Genomic DNA, 22,581 nt, shown 5'->3' with positions numbered 1-22,581 from the left:
CAGTGTGGGGAATTACTGAGCACTTGGTGATGAACTTGAGCATTCATTGACCACCTCTTGGCGTGCTTACTGCTCCCTTTCTGATTCCTTGCATACTTTGAATGTTCACCGGCCTCAACCTTTCAGTGTTCACAGTTTTCAGTCCCCTTCCCCGCCCCCTAACCAAGTGTTCTCACATTTTACTCTGGTCGAGTCCACTTAGGCAGCAGATTGCACCCCCATCCCCTTTCTGACAAATCCCAGATCTGATTATTCTCAGACCCCACATCCCTTCTTCTAAATGTTCCCAGATCTCTTTCCCCGAGTATTCCCTGTGGGATAGCACTTGAACAATGGGCAGGAGTGCAGTACACAGCAGGACCCTGGAGAAGAGCACAGGGACCTGACAGACGGGTGGTACAGGCGGCTGGGAATGGATGTGGAGATCAGAATGTCGCTGTTGCAGGAATTGGAGAACCAGCAACCAGACAAGTGAAGCCGCTAGTCCAGCATTGGGGACAGCTGTTGGGAGTTGGGGGAAATTTTAGATAGTTGCAAATCCTTTTTGATTAAAGACCTTTCATACTCACTTCATTTTAATTATATTGATGTCAAGACTTTTTGCAAAGCTCCTAATCTTCCCCTAATTTTTTTGTCTGCTGAATTTCTGTTGGTTATAAATAGCAGTTATACTTGGCTGCAAATGGCCAAGCGCCACAAGTAGGTTTGTTATTGAGTCCATCTTCCTGTCCAACATGTTTGGGATTGCTATTGTTGCTCATGGGCTTCAAGTTAAGCATCAATGTTTCCTTCTTGTTCTCTCGTCCACACATAATAAAGAATAACATGGATGATTTTTTTTTTCATTTCAGCTGGATGAGGTTATCATTTCTGACAAATGTAAATGGAAAAATTCCAGTAAGGAGGTGAGAAATATTTGTAAAAATTATCATTATTGATCTTGGGAACAATTATCAGTGCATTCTGGAAGCGAACACTGTGCAAGTGCTAATACAGAGGTGACCGAAGCAGTGGAAAAAATGAGTACTTGTTTTAAATGGATAGTCTACAGCATACTGCCTTTGAAAACTTAACTTGTTTTCAATAAAGGAAAGAGCGTATTACTTCTTTACTGCTAATACTAATTTTAAATATACTTCCTTTCTCCATAAAAATAAAAAAATAAAAATAAAAAATAAAAATAAAAAAGCGAAGGTGGCTCAACCGTGGCTATCAAGGGAAATCAGGGATAGTATTAAAGCCAAGGAAGTGGCATACAAATTGGCCAGAAATAGCAGCGAACCCGGAGACTGGGAGAAATTTAGAACTCAGCAGAGGAGGACAAAGGGTTTGATTAGGGCAGGGAAAATGGAGTACGAGAAGAAGCTTGCAGGGAACATTAAGGTGGATTGCAAAAGTTTCTATAGATATGTAAAGAGAAAAAGGTTAGTAAAGACAAATGTAGGTCCCCTGCAGTCAGAATCAGGGGAAGTCATAACTGGGAACAAAGAAATGGCGGACCAATTGAACAAGTACTTTGGTTCGGTATTCACTAAGGAGGATACAAACTACCTTCCGGATATAAAAGGGGTCAGAGGGTCTAGTAAGGAGGAGGAACTGAGGGAAATCCTTATTAGTCGGGAAATTGTGTTGGGGAAATTGATGGGATTGAAGGCCGATAAATCTCCAGGGCCTGATGGTCTGCAACCCAGAGTACTTAAGGAGGTGGCCTTGGAAATAGCGGATGCATTGACAGTCATTTTCCAACATTCCATTGACTCTGGATCAGTTCCTATCGAGTGGAGGGTAGCCAATGTAACCCCACTTTTTTTAAAAAGGAGGGAGAGAGAAAACAGGGAATTATAGACCGGTAAGCCTGACATTGGTAGTGGGTAAGATGATGGAATCAATTATTAAGGATGTCATAGCAGCGCATTTGGAAAGAGGTGAGATGATAGGTCCAAGTCAGAATGGATTTGTGAAAGGGAAATCATGCTTGACAAATCTTCTGAAATTTTTTGAGGATGTTTCCAGTAGAGTGGACAAGGGAGAACAATTTGATGTGGTATATTTGGACTTTCAGAAGGCTTTCGACAAGGTTCCACACAAGAGATTAATGTGCAAAGTTAAAGCACATGGGATTGGGGGTAGTGTGCTGACATGGATTGAGAAATGGTTGTCAGACAGGAAGCAAAGAGTAGGAGTAAATGGGTACTTTTCAGAATGGCAGGCGGTGACTAGTGGGGTACCGCAAGGTTCTGTGCTGGGGCCCCAGCTGTTTACACTGCATATCAATGATTTAGACGAGGGGATTAAATGTAGTATCTCCAAATTTGCGGATGACACTAAGTTAGGTGACAGTGTGAGCTGCGAGGAGGATGCTATGAGGCTGCAGAGCGACTTGGATAGGTTAGGTGAGTGGGAAAATGCATGGCAGATGAAGTATAATGTGGATAAATGTGAGGTTGTCCACTTTGGTGGTAAAAACAGAGAGACAGACTATTATCTGAATTGTGACAGATTAGGAAAAGGGGAGGTGCAATGAGACCTGGGTGTCATGGTACATCAGTCATTGAAGGTTGGCATGCAGGTACAGCAGGCGGTTAAGAAAGCAAATGACATGTTGGCCTTCATAGCGAGGGGATTTGAGTACAGGGGCAGGGAGGTGTTGCTACAGTTGTACAGGGCCTTGGTGAGGCCACACCTGGAGTATTGTGTACAGTTTTGGTCTCCTAACCTGAGGAAGGACATTCTTGTTTTTGAGGGAGTGCAGCGAAGATTCACCAGACTGATTCCCGGGATGGCGGGACTGACCTATCAAGAAAGACTGAATCAACTGGGCTTGTATTCACTGGAGTTCAGAAGAATGAGAGGGGACCTTATAGAAACGTTTAAAATTCTGACGGGGTTAGACAGGTTAGATGCAGGAAGAATGTTCACAATGTTGGGGAAGTCCAGAACCAGGGGTCACAGTCTAAGGATAAGGGGTAAGCCATTTAGGACCGAGATGAGGAGGATCTTCTTCACCCAGAGAGTGGTGAACCTGTGGAATTCTCTACCACAGAAAGTTGTTGAGGCCAATTCACTAAATATATTCACAAAGGAGTTAGATGTGATCCTTACTTCTAAGGGGATCAAGGGGTATGGCAAGAAAGCAGGAATGGGGTACTGAAGTTGCATGTTCAGCCATGAACTCATTGAATGGCGGTGCAGGCTAGAAGGGCCGAATGGCCTACTCCTGCACCTATTTTCGATGTTTCTATGTTTCCACTGTTCATAGGTCAAAAAGACCTCAGAATACACCTGAGGTAAATTTCCACAAGGGTTTTCCTAATCATTCGCTTTATCTTTGGTAGAAGAGCTGTGGAAACCCTACAAACACTATTTATGTTGTTTGCCAGGGCTTCAGGAAGTTACAGCGGGTGAGCTGGGAATCCCTGCGGAAATTCGTCCCACCCTTGTAATACTCATGATAAATTGAGATAAACTCAAACCCAAATCAGTCCAAATTTGGCCAATTTAACCATCTTCTGTTAACTTTAACAGCAACGAGTAGACATGCTAATTCAGTTTTCTGCTGGTTGAGTTTATTTATAGGCTTTTGTTATCCTTACCGGCAGAAGCCAAGCAAATCAAGACTCGCCTGTTTTAATATTCAGCGTTAAACCTGCCGGGCTAGAAATTTGTCTCAGGTGGTCGCGCAAAACGGGAGGTATCGGTCTATGGAACTAAATATGAGACACCGCATCTAACGGGAGGTATCGGTACATGGAACTAAATATGAGGCGCTACATATAACGGGCGGAATCAGAATATGGAACTGAATATCAGGCGCTGCGTATAACAGGCGGTATGGGTATATGGAACTGAATATTAGGCGCTGCGTGTAACGGGCGGCTGATCCGATACTGCCCGCTTGCGTCACCGTCTGAGACTAATTGCTAGCCCACGATACCTTTCATTGAAAGCTGATCAACAAGGCCTGAATAAATAACAGCAGATTTTCAATGAACAAAAGGTGCCACCCAGTTCACTACCCTTTTTGTTGGAACAAAAACAGAAAATGCTGGAAACACTCAGCAGGCCAGACAACATCCGTGGAGCGAGAAACATTAATGTCTCTCCTTGTCTGTTTGGGAGTCGCCCATTCCCTCTCTGCCTTCTGGGTGACCACCTCCTGAAGCATGCTATCCATGTAGCACTACACTGCCGCTGCTCAAGCTCCAAACCCAGAACTCGAGAAGGATGTTTGCTCCACTCCACAGGGTTTCATCTGTTTAAAGCCACAACCTTTTTGTGGGGTGGGGTAGAAAATTGCGAGTCATGCAATTAAGAAAAACACTGACAACTTCAGCTTATTTCTCTTTTTCACTAATTCTAACAATCTTATCTGACGGTGTTGCTGTTGAAAACATTCCCCACTAAAATAAATTGTGACTTTTGGTTGGGGTTCCAACATTCTTTGTGCTGAGCATAATAGTCTACCTCCTATTTCAATTTTTTTAAAGCATACATATAATAGGAGATAATGGCCCGGATTTTCCGGGGCCTATGACTGCGTGTGCTCAGCATACGCGGTGGTAAGTGCCCCGCAAGTTCCAGGTTTCTGTGTGCATTACGCAGTGTGAAAATCTGGAACTTGCTATTTTTCAAGTTTCAGCTTGACAGATCGTACGAATCGGAAGGAAAATGTACAATCGCTGGCACAGAGTTGGGCTTTAACCCAACTACTGCCCAGCAAATGCCCACAAAACTCTTATGCCTGGTAAAAGCAGGGGCATAGGGCTTTCTTTTACTAGCATAAAGGTTTAAATAAATATTAACAAACATTTTAAAATCATTTAAACATTCAAAACTTTAAAAATGAGTTTATTTTATTTTTGGCCCCTTTAAAAATGTTTAAATTAATTTAAAAGAAAATAAATTTTTTGTTTTAAATGTTTAATTAAATTGTATTTTAATTACTTTTAATCATGATGATTTATTTTTACTGTGTGAAGATATATATTTTTATGTGATTCCTATTATGCTAATAGGGATTCCGTACATAAATGCAATCCTCATAAGCATAATGGGAATCCCGATTTCTCACTGGTTAGGCCGGCCCATGTGATCCCAATGGACACTTGCGAATTGCATATGCCCCTGGGATACACGGGCCTTTACGCAGGAATATGCCTGCAGACCCAAGACCGCAGGAGTTCGAAGATACAGAGGCACCAGGTAGGTGCGTACTTTTCCAGTGGATCAGAGGCATTCGCCCGCGGAAAGCCTCCCACCACAATTTCAGGTCCAATACAATTTAAATTGATCTCGGCATTTCTTACTTATTTTAAAATAAAATTATAATTCATTTACAATTATTACATAAACCATCACATTAAAAAGAGTAGAAATATTAGTTGCTGTAATACTGTAATCATTATCAGATTGATCTTATTAGGTACATAATCCTAACTCTCAAATGATCTGTGTTGGAACAGGCCTGCATGCAGGTTTTTAATTTGCTAACTGTTAGATACATTTTGCAACTGCTTCCCTACTAACTGCAAGCTTGTGAGGCTCAGGTATACCACCCACCAGCTATTTTAAGGAGGAAGTTGTTGAGCATGAAACCAAATTACATTTCCCATTATGGGCCAAATTTACACAAAAAAATGATAAAGGCACCCATGCAACCACATCTGTTTATAAATATGTGTGGGTTGGAGACGCCTTGCCAGTCCTGGTGAATCCTGTGTGGGTGAGAAACCCCACCCAGTCGAGGTGAGTCCTGTGTGGGTAAAAGACTCTATTCCAGTAGAGGTGAATCCTATGTGGGTGAGAGACTCTCTTCCAGTCAAGGTGACTCCTGTGTGGGTGAGAAACCCCACCCAATCGAGGTGAGACCTGTGTGGGTGAGAGACTCTCTTCCAGTCAAGGTGAGTCCTGTGTGGGTGGTAATAGTCCGAGATCATTTCCTTGGTGAAACGCAATGGGGATAATTTTAACTTTAGGCGGTCAGGTAAATCAGCTGTTATCAAATCAGCCACGCATCAGAAATGAAAATCGGGAGTGATGTATAATGGGTGGCTGGTTTTTAACCTGCCGTTTTAATGTCAAAATTACCCCTAGGGACTTCAGCTGTGACCTGGAGTAAAAATCCAATTCTCAATGTGACTGTGCATCAGTTTATCATTATAAGTAATAATTGAATGCAGCACAAGAATGATAGGAAAGAACGTAGCCCTCCCACATACTCCCCAGTCTGTCATAGGAAAGTTTAACATCCAATATTTAGAACTTCCGAGCTTTGTTTTTATTTGAAACATGTTTCTTAATTTATTATTATATATGTATAAATTAAGATTTCTTTTCAAACAAGGTAAGAAATACAATACGGACAAAAATAGAACCGGCAAAATTATTGTTGATGTTTTTTGTGAACAAATTATTCCTGAGATTCCTAAATTGTAAGTTTTTAAGAGCTTGTATTGTCTCATTATTTCCAGTATTACCAGAACTTTTGCATCAGGCAAGACAGAAAAAGTGATATTTCAGGTGTTGAAGGAACTGGGTCTTCCCAGTGGCAAGGTATAACTTGGAATTCTTTATTCTATATTTTTCCTTCTGGCTTTCAATTTTAGATAATTATTTTTTCCTAATAATTTCACTAAAATGATGAATAGGTAGATTTTCAGCCCATAAGTGAACTTAGTAAAAGGACATTTTCAAGGACTTTTTAAAATTTCATGTGGCTCAAAAATTGTGTTAGTTCACTTCAGAAATTAAAAGCATATTGTTGATGTGTACGTTAAAAATGAAATAGCAGTGAATATGAAATAGCACAAACAATTAGCTGATAACTTAGTAAAGTTATGGTATTATCGCTTTCAGATATTTAGGTAATCACACTCATGGTTCTCATGGGTTTTAAACGGACACCCCTAACGAAAGGGTGGTTAAAATGCTAAACAGTAGTTATTTTTCCCAGAGACCAAACACAAAATGATTCAGGGTAATCAGAAAACACCTTTCACCCATTGTGTTGGAAAACCCTTTGATCTCTGTCTGTGAAGTGGGGTTGTTGAGGAGAGAGGCACAGACACCAAAAAGGCTACCTGCAATTTGGAAAGAGACTGCTTCCCAAGCAGTCAGGCAGCAAAAGGCTGTGAAAGACAGTAGACTGCAGGGACTGGCAGATTCTGCCCTAGGCTGTAGGATAAAACACAGAGGTGTTGGTCTCGTTCAGTCAGGCAAGACAGCCCGCTGAAATACAGTAACGTAGCAGTTTATGTTTTTAGTGATCATGCAGAGATACGTTTTAAGAATTGAACGAAGTAAATCTGATCATAGCTATTGCTCTGTACATTCATCTTACTGTGGAATAAAGCAGCGAACAAACCAAGTCTTGCCTCATCGAACGTTGACTCTGTCCTTCAGAGAGATTGAAGAAATACATGTGCAAAAGACATGGATGTCTGGTTCAGGTCACAGGCCATTCCATAATTATACCCCCAGGTTCCGCTATCGTACAAGTAGAGCTGGGACAGTGTCCGTCAACTTGCACAACAGTAAGACATTCAGACCGCTTACAGGAGTGACTGAAACCATTGAGGCTACAAAGGTATCTATGGCAGACCATTTGTAACTCCATGGCCTCACCACTTCCTATCTCTGTAACCTCCTCCAGTACTACAAACCCCCTTCACCCCACCATTTGCTGCTGCACCTTCAAATGCCTAGGCCCCATGCTCTGGAAATCCCTCCCTAGCCCCCGCCGCCTCTCCAACTCCCTTTTCTCTTCAAGACCCATCTCTTTGACCATGCTTTTGGTCACCCTTCTAAATATCACCTTCTTTGGCTCAGTATACAATTTTTTTTCTTTATGCCTCAGAAATGCCTTCAGTTGTTTTTCTGCATTATATGCACCATATAAATGCAAATTATTATTGATGGAAAAAAACTTAGTAGTGTTAATAATTTTGAACTTAGATGATGTTTAAAGTTAGTATTAACAAGCAACAGGCTCAACGGGCCGAATGGCCTTCTTCCGTGCTGTAACCATTATATGATTCTTGGGGCTGGATTTTCCGGTCCTTTGCGCTCCAGGTTTCGCCCCGGTGCGGCGCGAAAGGCGATGGTGAGGTCTCCAGCGTCCCGCCGCAAACCTCTGGTTGGGTTTTGCGACGGCGCTGAGCAGCACCGCCGGGTGTGCAACGCCCCTGGTTGTGACACCAGCGCGAGTTTTGAGTCTTGCCCGACCCATCCGCCCACAAGTGCGCCCACAATGACCGCCTAGGAAATCAGAGTGGTCCCACGAATCCAGCGGCAGAGAAGAAGCTAATGTCCTCCAAAAGTAAGTGCGAGTGTTTTTTGTTTTAAATTTTTGTGCAGTTTGTGTTGCGGTGGCGTAGGCAATGTTTTAGGAATGTTTTTGTGGGTTTTTTTTAGGGTTTTTTTTCTCCCCCCTCAGGTCTCTCTCAGAGCGCACCTGACCCAGCTCTTTAACTCGGGAGTTTCCCATCCTTGCGCCAAGAGAGGTGTACAACGTCTCCCTTAGTGCTGCGCCCCCCGGACGCTGGGCCCAGATGCCCAAACATAAATACTAAAGCACAAACTATTCCCGGCCACTACTTTCCCGCTGGGCCACCATTATCGCCCCAAAAACAGAAAAGCCGAAAATCCAGCCCAGGTGATTCTAAGCATTATTGGTCTTATTGGAGTGAGCATTTGGCTTAGTGGTAGCATTGCTGCATCTGAATCAGAAGGTGAAGGGTTCAAACCCCACTCCAGACAGCCCCAGCGAATGAAAACTAGAATATGGGTCCCAAGTTTCCACATGATAAAAAACGGGCGCCCCTCCGAGCTGGGCGCCCGTTTTTCGCGCCTAAAACGGCGCCGGAAAAAAAATGAGCGATTCTGGAGCGTTCTGCAGCTCCTTGTCTGCTTGGCGTGGCGCCCAGGGGGGCGGAGACTACACTCGCGCCGATTTTGTCAGTGGGAGGGGGCGGGTACTATTTAAATTAGTTTTTTTCCTGCCGGCAACGCTGCACGTGCGCGTTGGAGCCTTCGCGCATGCTCAGTGTGAAAAAAAACATTGGCACTCGGCCATTTTTGTAGTTCTTTGTAGTTCTTTGCAGCTGTTTAGTTTTTGAACATTTTTTAATAAAAGTACATTGCCATCAGCACAGAGGCTTCTTGTAGCAGTGAGAAGGGTGCAGGAAGCCTCAGAAAGTTGAACCAGCCGTTTCCCGACGACCTCCCCCTTTTGCCGTCGGAAAATGGCTCCTCAATTTCTGAGGCTTCCTGCAGCCTTCTCTCTTTCCCGCCAGCCGTCTGGAACGGTTCCATTCCCTTCCCCCCCCTCGCGTTCGGTCGGCTCCCTCCCCACCCCCCCCCTCGCGTTCGGTTGGCTCCCTTCCCTCTCCCCCCCCCGGGTTCGGTCGGCTCCCTTCCCTTCCCCCCCCCCCCCCCACCCCCCCCCGCGTTCGGTAGGCTCCCTCCTGCCCGCCCGCCTGCGTTCGGTCGGCTCTCTCCCTCCCGCGTTCGTCGGCTCCCTTCCCTCCCCCCCCCCCCCGCGTTCGTCAGCTCTCTTCCCTTCCCTCCCCTCCCCCCCCCCACCAGCCCGCGTTCGGCCGGCTCCCTCGTTTTGTGAGGCTTGCTGCACCATTCTTCCTGGCTGAAGCACTTTCACACAGGTAGGAAGATGGTTTATTTAATCTTTTCTTTACTTATAAATGTTTATTCAGGTTGGATTTATTTGTATAATATTTGTATAAGTATAAATAAGGATTTATTGTAGAATTTAATGAGTTCCCTTCCCCCCCTCCCCCCCCCCCCCGGGTTCTGGACGCCTAATTTGTAACCTGCGCCTGATTTTTTAATGTGTAGAACAGGTTTTTTCAGTTCTACAAAAATCTTCACTTGCTCCATTCTACTTTAGTTTGGAGTACGTTTTCACTGTGGAAACTTTCAAATCAGGCGTCAGTGGCCGGACACGCCCCCTTTTGAAGAAAAAATTCTGTTCCAAAGTAGAACTGTTCTACCTGACTAGAACTGCAGAAAAAAAAATGTGGAGAATTGCAAATTCTAAGGAAGTCCGTTCTCCACCAGTTGCTCCTAAAAATCAGGCGCAAATCATGTGGAAACTTGGGCCCATGGTCTCTGAACGGTAGGATGACATTCAGCAGGGTACTTGCATCCGAATGGCATGACCAGTGGCTCAGTGGTAGTATTTCTGCCTCTGCGTCAGTAGGGTTGGTTTTGAGGCCGATTACAGATTGGTCTCCACTCTTGGAGACCAGAGTGCTAGCTCTGAGTACTGGGTTGATATCCAGCCGGTGTACTCGGGATCAGTGGGTGACCCCTCCTATCGTAAAGGGTAGTTGGGCCTCTCTAGTCTTGGTTCCAGCCCAACTAGGAGAAGGTTCACCAATGATAAATACTTTGAAGAAAGCAATGGGAAACCACCTCAGCTATTCTTCCCCAGTAAGTGGCTCAAGAAACTCAATTGCGAGACTTGAGTTAGGACCTGCCGAGGACAGAACACAATGGTAATGATTATCCATGTTAAGGGACATTCTCAAATCTTGTTACTTTCCTTGCTCACTTTTTTATTCAACAAGCCTTGAGAATTTGAGAGCAGGGACTCTCTCTGAGAGCATCCCAATTCTAGATGGTGTATAAATGTAATACCCTATAAATCAAAATATAACTGCATATTAACTTTTATCAGTTTTAGTTTGAGTTACTGTTTCTTCATCACTTGCTGTTTGATGCAGAGACAGGCTGAGCATGAGGACATAAATTGGCTGTGAGGTCTTTTTCTTTCTATTTTATTTGGATATTCATAAAAGTTTATGATGAGTTCTGTAACTTATTTTTTGGATCAGCACCATTAAGATTTACTTTGTGCTTCTAGATCTCCAGATACTTAGGGGCAGTCATGGTGAGTTACCATGGTTACAGCTAGTCAGAGCGAGTGCACATCTGTCTGATTTATTTTTAAAACTGCTGGTAGCTCACAGAAATTTAATTTTGGTCAGCTTGTTTTATATCTGGAATAAACTCTCTATTCGAGATAACATTAAATATCACATATTAGGCATAGGGAGAAAAGCCGTGAAAGCTGCTCATCTGGAATAAAAATAGAAAATGTGAGAAGTATGCGGCAAATAATAAATCAATTAGCATCAGAAAAAAATACATAGGTTATTGTTTTGGGTGGGAACATTCAGCGGGTATCAAATGCTGTTATGAGTCATATTCACTTTACAAAATAAATTATTTTTCATTAGCTACATAATTAATTCACGTGTTTTTTTAAGCAGGCCATGATACTGCTTTCGTAGTATTACTGGCATGAAATAAATTAAAATGTCAATGCTGTACTTATTTTACATTAAAACATGCCATGAATAATCTTATAAATCTTCAATTAAATATTAATGGCATTCTCTCATCTCTTACAGAATGATGAAATTGAGCCAACAGTTTTCACCTTTGATAAATTTTATGCATTAACACAAAAAATTTGTCCTCGCACTGACATTGAGGAGCTTTTCAAGAAACTGTAAGTTTTGAATTATTTGGAATTATTTGTTAACTGAAGCTAAAGGCAGTTCAATGATACAAAAGTAATTGAGCACACCTGTTTTTTGAAGATACAAAAGGCATCATTCTTAATAGCACAAAGCAGCATTTAGTTTCTATGCTGCTATGTTTCTATATGGTCTATGCTGCAGCTAAATGTATTTTAACTAAATAAGGAATGGTGCATTACACTGTTTACCCATTTATTTTATTCATTGTAACAGTACCAGTTATAATAAAGTGGTAGTATCATTGAAAACTTTAAAAAAAATCTGAATATTCTTTATAATCAGTGTAGCATAGAAAGCACCTGGAATCATTTTGCATCTGCTGGACTAACAGCCTTTGAAATCTAACCTGCTAGTTGAAATAAACCATTAACTTATTATAATTAGTAAGCATTTGACAAATCTTGGGGTATATTTTGCTCTGGGTGCTATTGGTACTGAAAAAGTAAATGTGACAGGGCTTTGGTGAGACCACACCTGGAGTACTGTGTACAGTTTTGGTCTCCTTATCTGAGCAAGGACATAGATGCCGTAGAGGCAGTGTAACACAGGTTCACTAGATTGATCGCTGGGATGAGAGGGTTGCCCTATGAGGAGAGATTGAGCAGATTGGGACTATGCTCTCTGGCGTTTAGAAGAATGAGAGGTAATTTCATTGAAACATATAAGATTCTGAGGGGGATTGACAAGGTAGATGCTGAGAGGTTGTTTCCCCTGGCTGAAGAGTCGAGAACTAGGAGGCATAGTCTCAGAAAAGGGGTCAGCCATTTAAGACTGAGATGAGGAGGAATTTCTTCAGTCAGAGAGTTGTGAGTCTTTGGAATTCTCTACCTGAAAGGGCTGTAAATGCTGAATCATTGAGTAATTTCAAGGCTGATGTAGATAGGGGAATCAAGGAATATGAGGGTCGGGCGACAAAGTGGAGCTGAGGTCGAAGATCAGCCATGATCTTGTTGAGTTTGGTGGAGCAAGCTCGAAGGGCCATATATCTACTCATGCTTATATTTCTTATGTTCTTATGTGACTAAGCTGGTGAGTGAAGTGATAATGGATCTTTCTATTCTCATTGTTCTTGATTTTACGCACAGCCTGAAATGTTTGTAAAGGGAATCGTAAAATAAAAAATAAAATGCTTTTTAGTAAGTGGAAAGGCTTTATTAAAGGCTTGTTTTTAAAAAAATATGTGGTGTTCTGCATAGAGAGAAAGAGAAAAAAACAGTCCATCCTGAACACTTATTCAGAACAGGGGTCAATCATATGAAAGAAGGGCAAGATCATCACAGCCAGCTGTTACTGTTCAGAATCCATCACCGGATTTGGAGATGATGCAGGGAATCCCTCATCTGACCTTACTTGTAATGTCTGCCCTCTTCACTGGACATTGCATCTAATGCCAGTCCTCGTCACTGGACATTGCATCCAATGCCAGTCCTTGTCACTGGACATTGCATTCAATGCAGGACCTCTTCACTGGACATTGCATTCAATGCAGGACCTTGTCACTGGGCATTGCATTCAATGCAGGACCTTGTCACTGGACATTGCATTCAATGCAGGACCTCTTCACTGGACATTGCATTCAATGCAGGACCTTGTCACTGGACATTGCATTCAATGCAGGGCCTCATCACTGGACATTGAATCCAATGCCAGTCCTTGTCACTGAATATTGCATCCAGTGCAGGCCCTCGTCATTGACGTTGCATCCAATGTCATTCTTCCTCACTGGGCTAGTTTCTGATGTTAGCCCTCATAACATAACCTGACTTCTGGCGGCAACTTATACACTAAAAATAATGAACTCACATCTGAAAAGACCATCTCTCTCAGTATGGAGAGGCTGGACAAATAGAGGGGTTTTAAGTTATAAGCATCAATATTATTTCGTTATGAATGCAACTCTCATACTCTTAATGAATGAGCATGTGGCTGGCTTGTTAGCTATAAGGTCTTTGATCTGCCTTTGAAACTGATGCAACTTTGGGATATAGCGCATGCACAGGTGCATACGGAAATCCTGAAATTGCGGTCTGTCATTGACAGCTCTGAAACAGGCTACGCTGTACCCACCCCACACACCACAGAGCTGGAAATCTGTATAATCAGGGAACCCAATGGAAATTTTATCTGTTCCACAGTTGGTTTGCTGTTAAATTCCCCCCCTAAAGGTTAGACCTAAAGGGGTTAGGTGTAACTGGGGTTTTAACAGCATTATTACTGCTAAATACTGTTAAGGGCCTGGAAAACTAATTTTAATTTTATTCAGTGTGGAAATTTGTCCATTGTAATTAAAATAAAAAATGTTGAGACTTTTCAAAATATCTTTTTAGTTTTTTTAGAAAGTTTGTCCATCTTTATTTCAGGTTTAGAGAGCCCCAATCTTTGTTTTTCTCTCTCTAATAATTTTAAAAAGTTAGAATTTTAAGAGCTTACTTGCTTCCTTGTTCGCTGTCAGTGAGAATCCTGCCTTGTGATTGGCTGCTTAGACAGCCTATTGACGTCACAGCAGCTCGCACAAAGGAATCCCCATTAACTTCCATTGATTTGAATTGAAGGTCAGAAAACTTGAACTTCTCGACACAGGGATGGCGAGATCCTTGTGTGGAGCGTATTTCGGGGCCAGCCTTCGCTTCACAACTGACTGCGAATCCCAGGCCGGCGTCTCCTTTTTCTGGAGAATAAAAATTCTTCATATTCTTTTGTTATCTGTGTTGCACTTGTCTTCATTTCCATGCGTTTGGTATTCCTGTACCACATGCGTAAGACCAAATTATCAGGGCTCTTTGGGCTCTTTGATTAGCTTCCAATTTCCACCATCTACCACTGATTCCCTCCATTATGGCAGTTCATGCAGCTTTGGTCAGCTGTAAATTCATTCAATTGAAAGTGTGAGCTGCCATGGATAGTTGAGGATGGCTGGCATTGGGAGGTAGATTGGGTGAGAAGGTCTAAAATTAGGTTAGATTGCAGAGTCGCAAAATCTTTTAGAGTGATTTCCTATTCCACATTCTTTGGATTGAAGACATTCTTTGTCAGTTTCCTAGTCTAGTGCCAATTTCAGTTGTTGAGAAATGTAAAAGTAGCATTAGTTCAGGTGAGTCGTAATAGGCTAGCTTTTTGCCTGTTTTTGAATTTGTGTTTCACAAAATTGAAGCAAAATGACAAGACATTTTGATTAGTGGTGTTAAAATATTGAAATAATCATATAAGAAAATGTCCTTTCCAGAAGAGGAAAATATACCCCTTATTCCAAGCTGAAAAGATTTGCTTGTGATAGGATGTCTCCGAAAGATGGAGTGCATGAAATGAATGGATTGCTGATTATTGTTTTAATTTTGAAAAATAAGAGTAACATATTGAATGTTTGCAGTTTCTTCATTTAACCTTTTGAGGATTGCAGTAACCACCAAGACTAAACAAACTAAGAAAATATTTTGTAATGATTTTCAGAGTATACTGCAGTTAGAGAAATGTTCAGTGATACTGGACGTCTCTCTAGCATTAAAGGTTTCAAGGCAAACATTTTGAAACTGCTAAGAAATTTCAGTGCTCTAAGGGTTATGTTTTAAAAAATCATTAATTATGCAGAAATATGCAAACAACTTACATTTTTACTGAATTCCTTTTCAGCAATGGAGACAAATCTGATTACTTAACTGTAGACCAATTAGTCAGCTTTCTGAATGAAGTAAGCTTCTTTCATTCATTAACTGCGTCATGTCTGTTTGCAGTAGTTTGCTTTACTCCTGTCTTCCCAGTGCATGTAATGCATGGATTACACCATAATTGTTTCCCACCTTTTTTTTATCTATGATGTAACAATGACAACATCCAGGTGCACAAAATCAAACCCCACCTCATACTTTATTTATTTTGCTTTTGCTGTAGTAGTACTGCATGCTGCTTTTATACATGTTTAGTGGATATGGAGCGGGTTTGTGGCATTGCTGTATCTGTTAGAAATGTATGACTTTTTGTATGTTGATAATCTTTTGTTGATTCTTTGTCAAATTACCATTGTGTTTTTACAAGCTAGATTTTTTCTTTAAGATAAATACTTTATGATCTTAATTCTACAGTCCTGATACTATGAAGTGGGATACTCGCATACAAATGTTGAATGCATTTGTGTACAATTCTCTCACCTTTTGCTCGGACATTGCACATTTATTGAAAATGAGTTATCGCCTCTTCTAAAGCAGCAGAGAGAAAATATTTTAAAAGAACATACCAATTGTTTGTTCATTACTATCCCACTTAATGACTTCAGGGGCTATAGATCTTAGCCATCAAAGAAAGTTTATATACATAATTCAACTTAGTTTATTTCACATTCATGTGTATTTTAGTCATGTCTATAAAATCTATAACATTCCGCAGAACCTACCTACCACTATAATGTTTATTATACTTTGGCCAAGTGTACAGAATAATGGTCATCCACATCTTACATCTTACATTATTCATGCCATATCTATGAGCAGGACAGCTTGATGTTTCTGTCTATTTTATGGGTGATTAGTCTGACCTTGCTTGATCTTGTCTCCGTATTCCCTAAATGTCAGGGTGTTAGCAACAGTATTCAGAATATTGGCTTAATAGGTCAAATTAATTAATTAGTGTTTTTAATTACCATGTGCTATCTAATCTGATTACACTTTCTTTTAGGTTAGGTCTGTACGTTATGTGTGCTTCATTTAAGTGCCTAATATCTGTAGGAATTACAATAGGTCCTTAATGGGTGGGCAATTTCCCACAAAATTATAGATTTACCCATGTCCTGCTCAAAAAATGGCTTAGTATCTCTAAGGGACTCTGTCTAGACAGTTAACTGAAAAACATTTTTGGCCTAAAGATCGCAGGAAGGCCAAACCAGGGTCTTTGTAGGTGCCGGCAGATTTTGTTTCAAGTATCGATCGTTCCTGCTTTGTAATAGGTACCCTTCAGATGCTATAAATTGGGAGAGGGCTAGCAAAAAAGTATTAGGAAGTTTAGGGAGCCAAATCAAACAACAACAATTTTTATTTATATAGAGCCTTTAACATAGTGAAAAGACCCAAACGCTTCACAGGAGTATTATAAAACAAAATTTGACACCGAGCCACAAAAGGAGAAATTAGGGCAGATGAGAGAGGTTTTAAGTAGCGTCTTAAAGGAGGAAAGTGAGGAAGAGAGGTTTAGGAAGGGAACTGCAGAAAATAAATAAATGGATTTACATAGAATATACAGCACATAGACAAACCATTCAGCCCAACCAGTCCATGCCAGCGTTTATGCTCCACTTGAGCCTCCTCTGATCCTTCCTCATCTAATTCTATCAGCATAACCCTCTGTTCTCTTCTCCCCATATGCTTATCTAACCGTCCCTTAAATGCATCCATACTATTCGCTTCAGTCACCTGTGGTAGCAAGTTCCACATTCTCACCACTCTCTCGGTAAATGAGTTTCTTCTGAATTCGCTGTTTGATTTCTTGGTGACTATCTATTGATGGCCTCTAATTTTGCTCTTCCCCACGAGTGGAAATGCTTTCTCTGTATCTACTCTATCAAAACCTTTCATGGTTTTACAGACCTCTATTCGGTCACCCCTCAGCCTTCTCTTTTCAAGAGAAAAGAGACCCAACTTGTTCATCCTTTCCTGATAGGTGTACCCTCACATTTCTGGTATCTTCCTTGTAAATCTTCTCTGCACCCTCTGCAGTGCCTCTATATCCTTTTTATAATATGGTGCCCAGAATTGCACACAGTACCCCCAAGTGTGCACTAACGAAGGTTCGATACACGTTCTTCTTTTCAATTCTATACCTCTAGAAATAAACCCTAGTGCTTGGTTTGCTTTTCTTAATGGTCTTGTTAACCTGTGTTGATACTTTCAGTGATTTGTGTATTGGTACTCCGAGATCCCTTTGCTTCCCTACCCCATTTAGATTCTTATTTTCAAAGTAATATGTGACTTCCCTATTTTTCTTACCAAAATATAATACCTTACATTTATCGATGTTGAATTTCATTTGCAAATTATATGTCCATTCTGCAAGTTTATTGATGTCTTCTTGTAATTTGTTGCAATCCTCCTCAGTATTGGCTATCCACACCCCCCTCCAATTTGGTGTTAGCTGCAAATTTAGAAATTGTGTTTTTGATTTTAAAGTCTCAATCAGTAATATAAATTGTGAACAAATAGGCCCCAAGTTTCCACACGCGGCAAAACAGGCGCCCCTATGAGCTGGGCGCCCGTTTTTCGCGCTGAAAACGGCGCCTGAAAAAAAACACGCTATTCTCGAGCGCTTTGCAGCTCGATGTCTGCTTGGCGCGGCGCCCAGGGGGCGGAGCCTACCACTCGCGCCGATTTTGTAAGTAGGAGGGGGTGGGTACCATTTAAATGAGTTTTTTTTGTACCGGAAACCCTGCGCGTGCGCGTTGGAGCGTTCGCGCACGCGCAGTGTGAAGGAAACATTGGCACTTGGCCATTTTTGTAGTTCTTTGTAGCTGTTTAATTTTTATCATTTTTTAATAAAAGCACATTGCCCTTCCATGATCAGCACTGAGGCTTCTTGCAGCAGTGAGAAGGCTGCAGGAAGCCTCACAAGTTGAGGCAGCCGTTTCCCGACGGGTCCGACCGACGGCAGGGGGGCCTCCCCCCCCCTCCCCCTGCCGTCGGGAATGGCTGCCTCAACTTCTGAGGCTTCCTGCAGCCTTCTCACTGCCTCCTCCCCCCTGCCGTCGGGGACGGCTGCTGCCGTCGGTCGGACCCTTACTGCCTCCCCCCCACCCCCCCCCCCCTCTGCCATCGGGGACGGCAGCCTCAACTTGTGAGGCTTCCTGCAGCCTTCTCCCTGCCTGAAAGGCCTACCTGAAGCACTTTCACACAGGTAGGAACATGGTTTATTTAATCTTTTCTTTGCTTATAAATTTCTATTCAGGTTGGAATTATTTGTGTAATATTTGTACAAGTATAACTAAGGATTGATTGTAGAATTTAATGACTTCCCTTCCCCCACCTCGTTCCGGATGCCTAATTTGTAACCTGCGCCTGATTTTTTAATGTGTAGAACAGGTTTTTTCAGGCCTATAAAAATCTTCACTTGCTCCATTCGAAGTTAGTTTGGAGTACGTTTTCACTGTGGAAACTTTCAAATCAGGCGTCAGTGGTCGGACACGCCCCCTTTTGAAAAAAAAATTCTGTTCCAAAGTGAAACTGTTCTACCTGACTAGAACTGCAGAAAACTTAAATGTGGAGAATTGCGATTTCTAAGATACTCCATTCTCCACCAGTTGCTCCTAAAAATCAGGAGCAAATCATGTGGAAACTTGGGGCCATGGTCCCAGCACTGATCCTTGTGGAACACCACCTCCCACCTTCTGCCGCTCTGAATAGCAACCCTTTACCCCGCTCTCTTCTTTCTGTCTTGAAACCATCTAGCTATCCATTCTGCTACTTGTCCCCTGACTCCGCATTCCCTGACCTTAGTCTAAAATGTGGCGCTCTATCAAAGGCATTTTGAAAATCCCTTTGCCCCTCTATCCCATTTAGATTCCTATTTTCCAAATAATATGTGACCTCCTTATTTTATTACCAAAATGTAATACTTCGCACTTATCTATGTTGAAATTCATTTTTCAATTATATGCCTTTTATTCAAGTTTAATAATGTATTGTAATTTGTTGCAGTCCTCCTCATTGTTAACTATTCTCCCAAATTAGTGTCATTCGCAATTTTAGAAATTGTGTTATTGATTCCAAAGTCTAAATCGTTAATATAAATTGTGAACAACTGTGGTCCCAACTCTAATCCTTGTGGGACCCCACTTTCCACCTTCTGCCACTCTGAATAGCTACCCTTTACCCCTACTCTCTGCTTTCTGTCTTTCAACCAGCTAGCTATCCATTCTGTTAAATGTCCCCTGACTCCACATTCTCTGACCTTAATCATTATTCTATTATATGGTACCTTATCGAAGGCCTTTTGGAAATCTAGATGTATCATATCTATTGCATTACCCTTGTCTAATCTCTTTGTTACCTCTTCAAGGAATTCAATGAGATTGGTCAAGCAAGACTTTCCCCTTTGAAATCCATATTGGCTATTCATTATTATATTTTTGTTTTCTAGATGTTTTACTATTTTCTCCTTTAGTAGGGATTCCATTATTTTTCCTACTACCGATGTTAAGCTGACTGGTTTATAGATCCCTGGATATGTTCTCTCTCCCTTCTTAAATATAGGTATAATTTTAGCTATCCGCCAGTCCTCTGACACTACAATTTTTTCTAACAAATTATTAAATATGCGTAATAGTGCCTTTGCTATCTCTTCCCTCGATTTTTTTTTCAAAATGCACAGATGCAATCCGTCTGGACCAATGGTTTTATCCTCTTTGAGTTTGATTAGTTTATTTAATACTTCGCTCTTTATTGTAAATGTGGTTATATAATTTCTAATCTCATCTTCCAATGTCATAGGCACTTGATCCGTCTCCCTGGTAAATACTGAAGCAAAATAATTATTTAATATTTCTGCCATTTTATCCTGACCATCTCTTAGTGGCCCTATTCCCATCCCGACTTTCCTCTTTTTATTTATATGCATGTAGAATGTTTTACCATTTTGTTTAATGTTCCTTGATAATTTAATTTCCTCTTTACCTTCCTAATTGTTTTTTGACTTCTCGCCTAATCTCTTCGTATCCACTCATGTCATGCTCTCTCCTCTGCTGTCCGTTTACTTAGTATATGAAAAAGCTTTGAGTCGAAACTGATATAATAGCTTAAAAAAGGAACAGTAAATAATGAGATTGAATTGGTAAAGAAAATAACACGAAGTTTAAAGTAATTGCAAAAGAAATATAAAAACACTAGGGAATTAATTATGTTTGATGTAAATATATAAAAAAGTACTATGTTAATTTGAAAAATTTATATCAAATACTAAAAAATAGAATTAGACTTCTCATTATGATATACATAAACGGTGAATAGAATAAAACTACTGCCAGGGATTTTAAAAGGTGGAAATAAATGTTAATGAACTGTCATCCCTACTTTCAGCAAAAGGTTACAATACATTTAAATTTACAGACCGTGAATAAACCAACAGCATAATTACATACAATATGAAAAAATAATTCCAGGATAATGGTGTAACAACTTCCAAGAGTACAGGGCCAGTACTTATTATCTTCAGCGGACACAGTTCTCAATAAGCATTTTGGCATCCCTTTTTTTGGTTTGTGACATGCTGATGTAATCCCATTGAAACAGATAATTGCATCACATACTTGACAGGATCCTGCTGAAAATTGTGCATTGTTTATAGCTCTGCTTTATCTCTAAAGAAAACATGGTTTTCAGGAAATCTTTTCAAGTCAACATCTTTTAAAATCTTCGTCACTTTGTGGAGACGAAGCCCTGTCTTCACACTGAGGACTCCCTTCCATCATGTTGTGTGGTACTACCACCATTCTAAATGGGATAGATTCAGAACAGATCGACCAGATCAAAACTGGGCACCCTTGAGGCGCTGTGGGCCATCAGCAGTTGCAGAATTGTAATCCACCACAATATGCAACCTCATAGCCTGGCATATCCCTCACTCTACCATTACCATTAAGCCAGGGAACCAATCCTAGTTCAAAGAGGAGTGCAGAATAGCATGCCAGGAACAGCACCAGGCATACATGAAAATGAGGTACCAACCTGGAGAAACTGCAACACAGGACTACATGCATGATAAACAATGGAAGCAGCATACTATAGACAGAGGTAAGCGATCCCACAATCAATAGATCAGATCAAAGCTCTGCAGTCCTGCCACATCCAGTCATGAATGGTGGTGAAAATTAAACAACTACCTGGAGGAGGAGGCTCCATGAATATCCCCATGCTCAATGATGACGGAGCCCAGCACTCAAGTGCACAAGACAAGGCTGAAGCGTTTGCAACCATCTTCGGCTAGAAGGGCCGAGTGGATGATCCATATCGGCCTCCTCCTGAGGTCCCCAACATCACAGAAGTCAGTCTTCAGTCAATTTGATTCACTCCACATGATATCGAGAAATGGCTGAGTGCACTGGATACAGCAAAGGCTACAGGCCCCAACAACATCCTGGCTGTTGTGCTGAAGACTTGTGCTCCAGAACTAGCCGTGCCTCTAGCCAAACTGTTCCAGGATAGCTACAACACTGGCATCTAACCGACAATGTGGAAAACTGCCCAGGTATGTCCTGCCCACAAAAAGCAGGACAAATCCAATCCAGCCAATTACCGCCCCATCGGTCTACTCTCAATCATCAGCAAAGTGCTGGAAAGTGTCGTCGACAGTACTATTAAGTGGCACTTACTCACCAATAACCTGCTCACTGATGCTCAAATGGGTTCTGCTAGGACCACACAGCTCCAGACCTCATTACAGCCTTGGTCCAAACATGGACAAAAGAGCTGAATTCCAGAGGTAAGAGTCCTTGACATCAAGGCAGCATTTGACCGAGTGTGGCATCAAGGAGCCCTAGTAAAACTGAAGTCAATGGGAATCAGGAGAAAAACATGCCACTGGCTGGAGTCATAACTAGTACAAAGGACGATGGAAAATGATTGTTGGAGGCCAATCATCTCAGCTCCAGGACATCGCTGCAGGAGTTCCTCAGGGCAGTGTCCTTGGCTGAACCATCTTCAGCTGCTTCATCAATACCTTCCCTTCACCATAAGGTCAGAAGTGGGGATGTTCGCTGATGATTGCAGTGTTCAGTTCAATTCACAACTCATCAGATAATGAAGCAGTCTGTGCCCAGAAGCAGCAAGACCTGGACAACATTCAGGCTTGTGCTGATCAATGGCAAGTAACATTCATGCCAGACAATGACTATCTCCAACAAGCAAGGGTCTAACCACCGCCCTTGACATTCAACAATATTACCATCGCTAATCCCCACCATCAACATCCTGGGGGTCACCATTGACCAGAAACTTAACTGGACCAGCCACATAAATACTGTGGCTACAAGAGCAGGTCAGAGGCTGGG

The 22,581-nt window shown here is 41.7% G+C and overlaps 1 protein-coding gene across 1 annotated transcript in view; it reads left to right on the top strand.

The window, feature by feature from the left end:
• Window positions 1-22,581, top strand: part of plcb4a (phospholipase C, beta 4a) — a 600,847-nt gene that overhangs the window by 367,161 nt on the left and 211,105 nt on the right. The window contains exons 8-11 of the mRNA XM_070889861.1: window positions 852-905; window positions 6,471-6,552; window positions 11,433-11,533; window positions 15,192-15,249. Of these exons, the coding sequence (XP_070745962.1) occupies window positions 852-905; window positions 6,471-6,552; window positions 11,433-11,533; window positions 15,192-15,249 (295 nt within the window). The remainder of the gene's footprint in view (window positions 1-851; window positions 906-6,470; window positions 6,553-11,432; window positions 11,534-15,191; window positions 15,250-22,581) is intronic.

This window comes from Pristiophorus japonicus, chromosome 9 (assembly GCF_044704955.1).
Source record: "Pristiophorus japonicus isolate sPriJap1 chromosome 9, sPriJap1.hap1, whole genome shotgun sequence".
Classification (NCBI taxonomy): Eukaryota; Metazoa; Chordata; class Chondrichthyes; family Pristiophoridae; genus Pristiophorus; species Pristiophorus japonicus.
The sequence above is the reverse complement of the archived record's forward strand: the minus strand, read 5'-3'. Positions and strand labels throughout refer to the sequence as shown.